This window comes from Marmota marmota, unplaced genomic scaffold, assembly GCF_001458135.2.
Source record: "Marmota marmota marmota unplaced genomic scaffold, marMar, whole genome shotgun sequence".
Taxonomy (NCBI): domain Eukaryota; kingdom Metazoa; phylum Chordata; class Mammalia; order Rodentia; family Sciuridae; genus Marmota; species Marmota marmota.
The window spans coordinates 40,340,146-40,352,517 of NW_026000082.1; the positions used below are offsets into that span (position 1 = coordinate 40,340,146).

Sequence of the window (12,372 nt, forward strand, 5' to 3'; positions counted from 1 at the left end):
TAAGGGCCCAAAGGGAACTGAGTGTGAGCACGTGGGGGCGGGGCCTGGTTTGGTTTTCTTTTCTTACCACTTCTTTCTTTCTTTCTTTTAACAAGGCCAACTGATTGCAAATGTGCTCAGAGCATAAACTTCTTCCCACTGATCCTGACACCCAAAAGGTCCATGGCAGCCCAGTCCCTGGAGGTCTCATCTGCAGCCTGCGTGACCAGGAGACGGGGGTGGGGCGGTCGGCCCAGCCAGGCCTGGAAGTGCGGCTCTGTCCCCAGCGATTCACGGCAGCATTTCTCAAAGTGGGGTTCCCCAGCCACCCACATCAGACATTGGCTCACGGTGTGGACTTTTAGGTGCCCATCCCGACCTGCCAAATCTTCATCTCTGGGTCTGAGGCTTAGGCATCTGTATTTTAAAGGGTTGAGAGAGGGATTGAAGGGGGTTGTGATGCATCCCAAAGCTCACCAGCCACACGGTCATGTAGGCACTCACCAGCCACCTGGCCCCAACAGGAAAGTCCTGATTCATTAGGTCCTGCCCCTTTTGGCCTTCCTATCAGGCAATTCAAAGTCTCCAGGCCCACGAGTTACTGATTAACCCTTCGAGTAAAGAAATAATAATAACAGAGGGGACACTGAACAGCCGGAAACAAGCCGGGCAGTCCTGGGAGAAAAGGGACACAGCTGCTGTCACAGGCCGGGGAGGCTGGAGGCATCCGGCACAGGGTCAGGATCCACCCAAGTCGGGGAGGCGCTGGCTGACACTTCCCGTCCATGCCCAGGTGCCCAGCAGGCATTTGCCACCGGCTCTGTGCCCACGATGTCCTGCATGGAGGCCCAGCAACAGCCGCCACCCATCTCCGCAGGAGCTACTGCCACCGCCACCGTGACTTCGGGGTCCACTGGATGTCACCGTGGCTCCACAGAAGGTGACCTGGAGTGCCTGGTGTGTCGGGAGCCCTACAGCTGCGCCCGGTGCCCCAAGGTGCTGAGCTGCCAGCACACCTTCTGTGCCGTCTGCCTGAAGCTCCTGCTGTGCATGCAGGACGACAGCTGGGTGGTCACCTGCCCGCTGTGTCGAAAGCCCACCACTGTCCCTGGAGGTCTCATCTGCAGCCTGCGTGACCAGGAGACGGTGGTGGGGCGGTTGGCCCAGCCATGCCTGGAAGTGCGGCTCTGTCCCCAGGGGCTGGCGGGTGCCACAACTTCAGAGGCAGGGCATCACCCCAGCTTGGCAGGAGAGGACGAGCAAGACGCGGCCAGTGCCAACCGCGTGGCGGCCCGACGCCTGGCAGTGCACCTGCTCCTGCTGGTCCTGCTCATCATCCTCATCCTGCCCTTCATCTACCCAGGCGTCATCCGGTGGGTGCTGGCCATCATTATGGCCCTGGCCTTGCTGATGTCCACCCTGTTCTGCTGTTACCCCCACAGCCAGGGCAGCCACTGGCCCTGCCCCAGGACTCTCCTCTGCAGAGAGCGGAAACATAGCCAGATTGCTTCCATCGCCTGAGAGGCCCGGGCCCTGGCAGCCCTGGCAGCCCCTCTGCCTCTTGGGCCCCCTGACGTTCACTGCCAGCAGGGTAAGAGGCTATGAACCCTGGGAGATGACTGCCAGCCGGACTTGCATGTCAAAGCTAGGATGGCCGACTCGGGTCAAGAACTCTGTGCTGGGACAGTGGGCTCACCCCTGCCCTTGGTGTAGCGTGGCTAAACTGTTGGCGGGTGGGGAGGAGGCACCAACTGCTTGGATGCCACAAAGCGGAGCTTCCCGTTGCTCTTATTCCATGGCGCCTGGTTTCCTGTGTCACTTGATGAAAGTACTGCAGTATTGACCTCAGTGCAGAACAAACAGAACCACGACTTTTTTTTTTTTTTTGCAGTTGATGTGGCTGGTTTTATTTTCTTGGTTTGTTTGGTGCTTTGTTTGGGGGGCAGTCTGCGCACATTCCTGACTCTTCCACAAGACCCTTCTATCTTCCTCCAATGTCATTGCACCCATCCCCACTCACGGAAGGCTCTGTTGTTGGGATCTCCCACTGAGTCGGCCCCAGGGAGGGATGCTGCAGGGAAAGATGCTGCTTTTGAGGCTGCAGGGGTCCGTGTTTAGCAAGCAAGATCTGGGGAGGCAGGAGAGGCAGGGGACTGGGCACTGCTCTCAGCATCGCCACAGGGACTCTCTGCTCTGACTCATCAGCCCCCGACTTAAGGGAGAACCTTGGGGCTACAGGATTGTCCCTGTGCACCTGCACAGCGGGTGCAGCTGCCCTTCGGATGCGCAGTCCCTCACTGCAGAACGCAGTCTTTATGGACGATGTTGTATTTGTTAATGCATCTCGTGTCCCTGTTTGAGCTCTGTCATAAAGATAAGAGGCCTCATAAACACAACGGTCCCCACCAATAACCCAGCCTTGCCCTGAGAGTCACAGTGTCTTCTTTGTGACCACTTTTGCTGCTCCACAGAGAGAAGGCATCTGCTGGAGGGAAGGACCTCCCGTGGGGGTCCATCGGGGCTCAACTGGGGCTGAACGTGGGAGTGCAGGGGAACAGACAGCGGAGGCGACACATTATTTTCTTCCAAAGGCCACATAATTGGGAACAGACTTGGAAACTCAGAGGGGCTCTCCAGGCACCGTGCACCATGTTTTCCTGTCTCTTTCCTCCTGGAAGGATGAGAGCCCGCAGCTGAGCACAGTTCATGGTGTCAGGAGTGGGGGGGGCGGGGCTGAGCCTGGCTCCGTGCTCATGTGCTGCTGAGCAAGGGCTTTTATTCTCCGAGCTTCCTTTTCCCCTAACTGAGCTAGTTGGTCTGAATTATTACTAAAAGTCCTGGAAATCTCAAGAGCAGAGAACCCCACTGGGCCCCAGAACAACAGACATGGGTCATATTCCCTGTGGACACATGCAAAGAGAAGTCTAGACGTGTGTATGCAATCCATTATTCTTTAGTTCTTCAAAATGTTAAATGTTTTCTTATAAGGTACTTGCTAGGCAACTTCAGGTACCAAGGAAGAGTGTGTGGGCCCAGGTGGACCCACGCTTGTAAGCTGGGCCACGTGGGCTGAGAACACCCTGTCTCCAAAGGATAAGTAGATGACCAGACCACCTCCCAAGCTGGCCTTGGGCATGTGCAGTTTGGGATGGCAGCCAGTTGGACAGGGAAAGAACATCTCTCCCCACTCATCCTCCACTCCTGTTCTCTCCAGTTCTTGAGTCCTTCACCAAGACAAAATGTCGGAGTCCAGCTCCAACAGGGGGTCTCAGGAGATGAACGGATGGTGAGATTCGGCGAAAGGGGGGTGAAGAAACAACACAGACACCAAAGTGAAGGTGCTAAATCCCAATCTTTACTTGTGAAATTAATCATATATACTTTTCATTTTGGCAGGCTCACAGGTACTTTGTGGTTACAAAACAGGAATCATTATTCAAAGAAACAAAGTATTACGTAACTACAATTAGAATAGAAGAATGTATTTTGGCTTATGCATAAGCAAGCATTTTTCCTTTCAGTTCACGTTTTGCTTTGAGCTGTTTCTGCTTAGTTAACTTTTAATAATAGTTAGAAATGTCCCAGACTATTGGCCTATACCTTGACTATTCTTTCTTGACTTACTGTCTAGAACCGGTGCCATGGTTACGGCAAGTGGTTAACTTGAAAAAAGAGGCTATTAATTTTAATCAAACAAGAGTAAGAGCACAAACCATTATGCACAGGAACAAGAACAAGTTGCCCAGTACTAAGCACTAATCTGTCTTCTTAACATTAATTCTTCTTCTCTAGATTTTAATTTAATTTCTCAAAAACTTCCTTGACAGGAATACAGGGAGTTTTTCATTAAACATTAACAGTTTACATTCCACAGCTGAATCATTGCATTTAGAGCAAACAGATTTATTCTTTAGAAGTAGTTGCATTAATTGGGAAAGTCATGATTTTTCCTGCATACTTAATGGTCCTATGAGAAGCCGCAACTATACTTATTAAAGGAATACAGAAACAAACCAGCCCATTCCCAGAAACATACTGTGCTCCTCCAGAGGATGGACGCCTTGTGCCATCCACCTCAGTAGGGCCTTGCCATTGCCTGAGTCAGGGGAGGGGCGAAGCAACAAAACCTCCACCAGAGCTTATGAATAGGGGTCATCATTATCGCACTCTGAGGATCGGAGAGGGCAATTCCCCTCCCTAAGGTTACACAGTCAGTACCAGAGCTCTTTCTGCCTCGTTGCACGGTCTCCTTTGTAGGAAGCTCCAGAACAACTAAGATCCCGGACCCGGCTTGAGAGCTTGGGAGAGACTGATTCCATGGAGAACTCAGGAACCTCCAATTTCCTGGTGCCAGACGCTCAGAGAGGCTAGAGAATTCCAGAATCTGTTGTCTGTGCTAACGAAAAGGAAGGAGACTGATAAAAGGAGGACAGCCCTCCTGCACACATTTACAGCAGGCACCCACCTCCCTGGCAGGGAGCCAGCTGGCAGGAACATGGAAGTCCCAGGCCTGACACCCCACCTGCCCCATGTTTGCCCTAAGCAAGCTACTTTACTGCCCTGGACCTCACCTTGCAAGGATCAGAAGGGCCCTAGAATAGCCAATCTCCTGCCAGACTTCCTGCACATGGTAAGTCCCCAACCAGGGTACCCCCTTCAAAGCCCAGCTGGTTCCAACCATCTTCTGGCCCCTGGAGGAAAGAGGGAACCGGAGGCCAGTATCCGCCTAGGAAGTGGGCAGTGCTGCAAGAGGATATGAGAGGAAGAAACCAAAGAAGTGGCCCAGAGTCCAGGTGAGCTCCGGCCCAGGGAGAGGAGGAAGTTGAGGAACTTCCTCAGAGCCTTTGTCCCTGGTCTATAAAGCGGAGAGGGTAGCAGACACCTCCTGGGGCCTCCGTGAGGATTCAAGATACTGCCGATGAGAATCCGAGTCCTGACGAATGAACTGCCTTCATCATCGATCCTTGGCCCTGGGGGGCATGGTTTCTTGGGGCTGTTCATGGTGACAACCAGCAGGATCCCAGCCTTGATGGTGGGGGAGAGCTGACTTTCAGGGCAGGTCCACAGACGGAGGCGTACGTCTCTGCTCAGGTCCTCGGGCAAGGTCCTAAGGATGGGGAGGAGTCCAGGGCACGGGAGACAAACTCCAGCTCCATCACATGCGTCTCCCTCCTCCCCGCTGGGCTTGAAGTTCAGCCTCACCACTCACCAGATGCCCCATCTGGGCCTCACGTTCTTCACCGTGAAGCAGGTTCCAGTGAGCATGTCACAGGGCTGCTGGGGGAATTCAGGAGAGCATGCATGTTGGAGCACTGAGATCATAGGATGTCAAGACAGGAGGGGGAAGACAGAGACAGAAAGATGGGGCTGAGTTCTAGAGCGCTCTTGCAGAAAGGATGAGAACAGAGTCACTATTGAAACCTAGGCCCTAGAAGAATGAAGAGACAGGAAAAGGGGCTGTCCAGTTGGGCTGTCGCTTCCTGGCTGACCGGGTGTCTGGGACAGAAGGCTGTGGGAGCCTACTTGTCTCGTCCCCCATAGCCACTTTCTCAACTCACCTTGTGGCCCTGATTCATGATTGGAACCTCTTCTCAAATGGCCGGAGGAAGTGTTTCAGCCTTTGCTTAAAACGATTCATTCGTTATGGCAAAGCCGAGCTCTGGGTACCTGGTACCCCCAAATTCCTGTGCAGTCATCCCCAAGCCCACCTGCGGCCTAACTCACTCTCCTCCAGGGGTCCTGGAGTGGCCAAGAGGCAAGTGTTTGGAGACTGGAGCATCCGCATGTCTGTGTGTGAGACCCCACGTGGAGCTGAGGATGGGGAGAGAAAGAAGGGGGGCCACACCCTGCCAACCGTACCGCCAATCATCGAAGGAGTCTTAATTTAAGCCTAGTCTTCCAGGTGGTTCTGAGGCATATTTTTCAGGGAGGGGGTTAGGATATATTTAATTAGTCATTTTGTACTCTCCTGGAGTTTCACAGAGCTTAGAACAGGCCTGTACCCACCCGCCAGGGTCTAACCAATCCCCGTGTCCAGATCTTTGCTTTCCCAGACTCCTTTGCAGCCAAGGGTGGCCATGGGACCCAGTCATGGGATCCCAGCAAGGGGGTTTCTGGGAAATATTTTTTCCCTGACCATGGGAGAGAAACCCCTGGGCAAATGCTCAAGGGAAAGCCTCCTTTTCTTTCTTCCTTCCTGTTTTTGCACACAACGGCTGAAGGATCTGAGGCTTAGAGCTGAGGACGCCACCTTGGAGCCCCAGCATGGTCCAGTGAAGGACAATAGCTGTCGTGCTGAGGATGCCGAAAGGTGAGAGGAGCTCAGGTCCCCCTGACGTCCTCGAGGTGTTGACTGATTCCAGAACCCGTCACCTCTGGGTTTTATGTTTGGTAAAACATCAGTCATTAAAATGTAGTCAGCATTTCATAGGCAGCCACTGACCATTCTACTGGAAATGTCCATTCTAGTGGCTGGGGAGAGAATTCTGACTGGTGACCATCTTCTCCCTCGTGGGAGGATTTTTCCTACAAGCAAAGCCAACCCAGAGGAAATTGGGAATGTTTGACCACATTTGTATACCACTTTTACTTTTGATTTTCTTCTTCTTATTTTGTTTTGTTTTTCTTTTCTTTTTTTAAAAGCATGTCATTTTATTTGGCTTAGTGTTTTCAAAGGAGATGCATCATTGACATCATTGCCATAAATAAAAAACCGGGATCATTTGCTACTATAGAAAGTAATCAAAATATACAAAATGAAATCAATGCTGGTAATAATTAACACTAAATGCAAGGCGGATCCTACATTGGATTCCGGGACCATGAACACAGGAGTGGGGAAACTGGTAAGTTAGTATGTGCTTTAACCAACAGTCCTGTACCAGGTGCCACCTGTATCATAGTTAAGGTTATATAAGATGCTAAATTGTGGGAAACAGGGTGAAGGACAAACAATTCTCAGACAAGAACTGTCTGGATTGTCTTTGCAACTTTCCTGTCAATCTAAAATCCTTCCCCACGACAAAATTTGCTAAGTCAACAAATACCATTATTAAGTCCCTATTCTAGATGGCTGAAGGTTCAGGGTTAAGACCAGTTTCCATTTCATTAAAAAAATTAACAAATGTTGAAAAAGCTTTAAAGATTTGGTTATTCTCAACAACACAAGCATTCAAGGATATATAACTTTCTCATAACTTTCTTCAAGGTGATTTGACGCACGTGCACACACCAGCCAAAAGTATCTCTATGCCCCAGTGATATGGGTCCCACACATTACAAAATATCAGATCGGGGACAAGCGCAAAGCGCTCTTAAATAAGGAGCTGGTAGAGGTCATCTTCCATACCTCTATCTAAAGAGATAAGGCAGCAAACTACAAAAGCCTGCCTCACGAATGAGAATTATGGGGGGAATATGAATCAAATGACTTTGACTCCCGACCTCTGCCACTACCTCTGCCCACTCCAGTTGATGGTTCAATTAACAAAGAGCTGCTCAGTTCTTTGGATCACAGATGCCTTAGAGACACAAACTAGAGGTTGCTCAGCAACACAACATCCATGGTAACCTACGTGCCTGCGACACCCTCTACCTGGCCTTCCTCCACAGGAATGTCCAGTCCCCCCCCCCCAAGGAGAGCCCTGCTTTTTTCTGAATGTCATGGGAAAAGAAGTGACCATAAACATCCTTCTGGACCATTCAACCTGAGGTTTAGCACAACAGCGTCCCGGGGACACTCTTTGGGAAGGGATATAGGGCTACCTTCGGTGACGTCACCACAAACTCAGTTCCATTCAACAAATATTCAGGTCAGCCCAAGCCCCGGGACAGACATTAACAGGATGCAGCAAAGGAAGCTTCTTCCACTGGGGATCCATTATCTGCCACTAAGCTGTCTTTAAACTTGTGTTGGTATTTAGGTCTGCAGGAAGGCAGGATTGCAGAATGAGTCAGGCTTGGGTTCAAATCCCAGCTCTGAAGCTCAGTGATACCAACCACATTATTTAACTCCTCCATGCCTCAGTTCCTTCCTAAGAACTGGGGCTAATGACATCAGGTACTGCATCGAATTAAGTGATATAAACAAAGTATGTCCGGAAAGTGCATATAGCCAGTCCCAAGGGCAGTGCTCCTAAACAGTATTCATGGTTATTTCTATAATTTAATTCTAGGAGAATTCAATCCAATCACTTAGTCGTTCTAAACCCAATGGATCATCAGACTCACTAATAGGGTCTTTGTTAAACAGTAAAAATTCCTAGGCCTCCACACTTTTAAGAAATTCTAAATTGGTGGGTCTGGTGGGAGACGGCCCAGTAGCCTATGACTCCGTTATAGACTTTTATTGGGCCTAGCCCATACAGAGTAGGTCCCCAACAAATACAGGTCCTTCCCTAGCCTGGACTATCGCAACACCTTCCTAACCAGCTGCCACTGTCCACTTTTGTCCCTCTGATTTCCCTATGGGCAGCCAAATAATCCCAGCAGCTCAGGAGGCTAAAACAGGAGGATCTCAAATTCAAAGCTAGCCTCAGCGATTTAGTGAGGCCCTAAGCAACTTAGTGAGACCCTGTCTCAAAATAAAAAAAATAATAAAAATAAAAAGGACTGGGGATGTGGCTCAGTGGTAAAGCACCCCTGGGTTCAATTCCCAGTACAAAAAAAAAAAAAAAAGGTGAGATCATGTCATTTCACTGCCCAAGCCCTCTACAATTCTGCAACCATAGCCTCTCAGATTAGATAAGATGCTACAATCATAGTTCCTAACCCAAGGTCAAAATTTAGAAATATCCCAGTGGGCCATATAACCAGGACCTATGCCTGGCCTGATCCCAGACCAATGGAATCAGAATTTCTTGGGATGGGGTCCATGTAGGGCCACCAGATGAAATATATTTGAATTTCAGAAACACAATGAGTAAATTTTTTTTAGTGTAAGTGTATCAAATACAATTTTGAATTATATGCATATTAAAAAGCATTCATGTATAACTGAAATTCAAGAATAACATATTTTTATTTGCTATATCTGGCATCCCTAAACCCAAACAACAGCATTTTTAAAAAGTTCATGCTACCAGCTTGCATCTTGAATGTCCCCAAGAAGCCCATGTGTTGATGAAGGCTTGGTCCCCAACCTTTGGAACTATTGGCAGATGGGGCCTAATGGAAACAAGTGAGGTCACTCGTGTGGCTGGGCACTCCAAAGAGGATGTTGCTCTGTTTCTCCTTCTCTTCTTCTCCCCTCCCTCTTTCTCTTCCTCTTTTCCCGCCTCCTCAGGCCCAAAGCAGCAGGGCCAAGTTGCCATGGACTAAAACCTCAACACCTGTGAGCCAAAATAAACCTTTCCTTCTTATAACCTGAATTTCTCAGGAATGTTGTCACAGTGATGGAGAGCTGACTAACATACAGGGATTTGGCCCCGGCTACCTCTCCAGTCTGCTCTCATCCTACACTCCACCATACTCCCAGCTCAACGCCTCTGCAGTTGCCGGGTCCACCTGGGAAGTTCTGCCCCCCATAACCCATGTGTTACCCCTCAACTCTGGGTCACCCTTCCCTGGCCACTCCTCGCTGCTTTGCTTTATAACCCTGATCACTACCTGCTAAATTAATTTCTGTCCCATCACCCATCTCTCCTCTCCCCATCTCCTAAACCAGAATGTAAGCTCCATGATTTTACTGGGAAAAAAAAAAAAAAAAAAAGAGAGAGCTTTGGAGTCAGGCACAGTGGTGTGTGCCAGGAATCCCAGCAGCTTGGGAAGCTGACAGGAGGAGCTCAAGTTCAAAGCCAGCCTCAGGCCGGGCGTAATGGTGCACACCCCTAATCCCAGTGGCTAAGGAGGCTGAGGCAGGAAGATCAAGAGTTCAAAGCCAGCCTCAGCAATGTTGAAGTGCTAAACAACTCCGTAAGACCCCGTCTCTAAATAAAATACAAATAAGGTTGGAAACGTGGCTCAGTGGTTGAGTGCCCATGGGTTCAATCCCCGGTGCTCCCCGCAAAAAAAAAAAAAAAACAAAAAAACAGAGCTTTGATTCCTTCCTGTACTGTATGCCCCATGCCTAGAACCCTGCCAGCAACTCAATAAATCCTGGTAAATTAGTCAATGGTTAATTCAAAAGTTTCCCTTGCTGTGCTTGGTGGCATATGCCTGTAATCCCAGAGACCCAGAAATGGAGGCAGGAGGATTGCAAGTTCAAGGCCAGCCTTGGCAATTAAGCAAGACCCTGTTTCAAGAGTAACACAGAAAGGACTGGGCTGTAGCTGACTGGTAAAGCACCCCTGGAATCAATTCCCAGCATAAATAAATAAATAAATAGGTCTTTAAAAAAACAAAAAGGCTTCCAGCTCCAACACAACCCCCTTCCTATTCCTTTGGGTGGAGATGATAAGAAAACATCTTATTAGAAGTATCTTTTACAGAGAGAAATTGCAGCTAATGTTTATTGTGCTTCCAATACACCACACACTGTTCAAGCACACTCGTGAGTCCTCACGACGACACTTAAAGGTTGAGGAGGAAACTAAATCCTGCCATGTGCAATAATAAACTTAAAAAAAATCCCTCAAAGGCATAACCAAAAGGGCTAATCATGCTTTTTTCATCCTTCCCACCCTTATCCTTGATTATGGAATTATGTCCAATGGGGGTGACGGGGACGAGGGGCAGGTGCCGGAAATGGATCTAACTAGATCCAGTGTCCAAAGGCAAGTTTGTTTGACATGAGGTCTCTTAACAAATTAGGAGCAGGGCAAAGCCTTCTTGCAGAGAAGTACCTGGTCCCACAAAGCCAAGGTGCTGTGGGGGCCACCAGACTGAGCCAAGAAGGGGTGGCTAGAATTCGCTCTGCTGTAACCCACATCAATATGGTTATTATTTCATCTTTTGTGTGTGTGGCACTGGGGTGGAACCCAGGGTACTCCACCACTGAGCTACATCCCCAGCTTTAGTGTTACTTTATCTGTTTGTTTGTTTGGAGACAGGGCCTCACTATGTTGCTCAGCAGGTTGAAACTTGTGATCCTACTGCCTCAGCCTCCCATGTAGCTGGGATTACAGGGGTGCACCATGACACCAGCTGATTATGCAATTTTAACAAGGCCCAAAGCATCATGCCCTTGAAGCCTACAGATCACTGGTCATTTGGCCCTCACAATAACTGTCTAGCTGTCCCTCTTGGTTCTGATTGGCCAGGGTGGATAAGGAGATGGAAGCCTGGAATCCTTCCCACTCACAATCCCAGTCTGTCTTCACCAGAAGAGAGATCAACAGACTTGAGGCCGTGATGACTCATGTTCCTTCTCTGGTCCTCATTAGCTCCCTGGTCCTGAGCCTCAATTTCCCCTCTTGTAGAACTGGTGTGATGAAAATCCACCAGACTGCTAGGGCCACCAGTCCCTCTACCAAGTGCCCAGCATAATCCCTGGGGCTGGGCACAGAACAAGGGAGGGGGCAGTGGAGACCGCCAGCCTGGGGCCTTTAAATTCTAGAATTTATGGCAGACCATAAACTAGCCAACAGGAAAATGAACAAAATAATTTCATAGAGGATAAATGGTATGATTAAAAGACATCAGGACTGGTAACCTGCTGTGTGATTTCACTGTCTTTACAACAGTGCCTGGCACATAGTAGGTGCTTAGTAAACATTTGTTCAGTGACTGACAGTGCTGGGTAGTCAAGGAAATGCTTGAAGGACTGGAAAGTCAGAAACAAACCGGGAGACGAGGTCTGGGGGCAGAGTCCCAGGCACAGGAGCTCCGGGTGCAAAGGCCTTGAGACTGGACCAAACTAGCGTGGGAGAAACCGAAAGTAGAATCAGGGCGATCGCGGGTGTCTCACTACTTTGCAAACTCATTTCACCCAATGCATTGCTCAAGTTTTCCATCCGAGTCGCTCCGGGGCCCTCCCCTCTCCCTCGGACCCGAGCCCCTGTGCAGCAGTTTCCGCGGGGCGCACCCCTGAAGCCCTTCTCCGGAGCCCGCCGTCCCGCTTCCTGCAGGGCGAACGCCCAGCGCACAGACCGCGCGCGGCGGGTTGGCCAGTCACTTCCTGGGGCTGCACCCCTGTCGCGGCGGGTGGCGGGTGGGGACCGTCTTGGGCAAACCGAGCCCGGAGGCCGCGCTCCCGACGCGCGTCCCCGCTGCCGACCCGGGTGGCTGCGCAGGCGACAGGACGGGATCGTACGGGACCGGCCGGCGCGGGGCGGCTGGGACGGGCGAGGGCGGGCCGGGGAGGAGCCAGGAGGAGCCGGCGGCCTTTGCCGTCGCCGCCGCCGCCGCCGCCCCCAGGTAAGCGCACCCGAGCCGCCGCCCGCCCGCCCGGCCCGGCCTTGCCCCGCGCCCTTCCCGGCACCGGACCCGCAGCCCGCGGCCGCGCTCCAGCGCCCT

The 12,372-nt window shown here is 50.6% G+C and overlaps 2 protein-coding genes across 4 annotated transcripts in view; both read left to right on the plus strand.

Annotated features, from left to right (window-relative positions):
* Positions 1-624: 624 nt before the first annotated feature.
* Positions 625-2,482, plus strand: Rnf186 (ring finger protein 186). Its single transcript, XM_015485602.2, has one exon. It carries the CDS (start codon positions 811-813, stop codon positions 1,498-1,500), a length of 690 nt encoding a protein of 229 aa, XP_015341088.1. The 5' UTR covers positions 625-810; the 3' UTR covers positions 1,501-2,482.
* Positions 2,483-12,018: 9,536 nt separating this feature from the next.
* The window catches only part of Tmco4 (transmembrane and coiled-coil domains 4), a 76,894-nt gene continuing 76,540 nt past the window's right edge, over positions 12,019-12,372 (plus strand). Inside the window, exon 1 of one of the 3 annotated variants that reach the window (XM_048816213.1) lies at positions 12,019-12,273. The gene's annotated coding sequence lies outside the window, so the exon portion shown is untranslated. The remainder of the gene's footprint in view (positions 12,274-12,372) is intronic. The other 2 variants (XM_048816210.1, XM_015485603.2) reach the window with 2 other exon arrangements.

Bases quoted from the DNA above. Each gene is read 5' to 3' on its own strand.
- Rnf186 (XM_015485602.2), top strand. From the start codon at position 811: ATGTCCTGCATGGAGGCCCAGCAACAGCCGCCACCCATCTCCGCAGGA.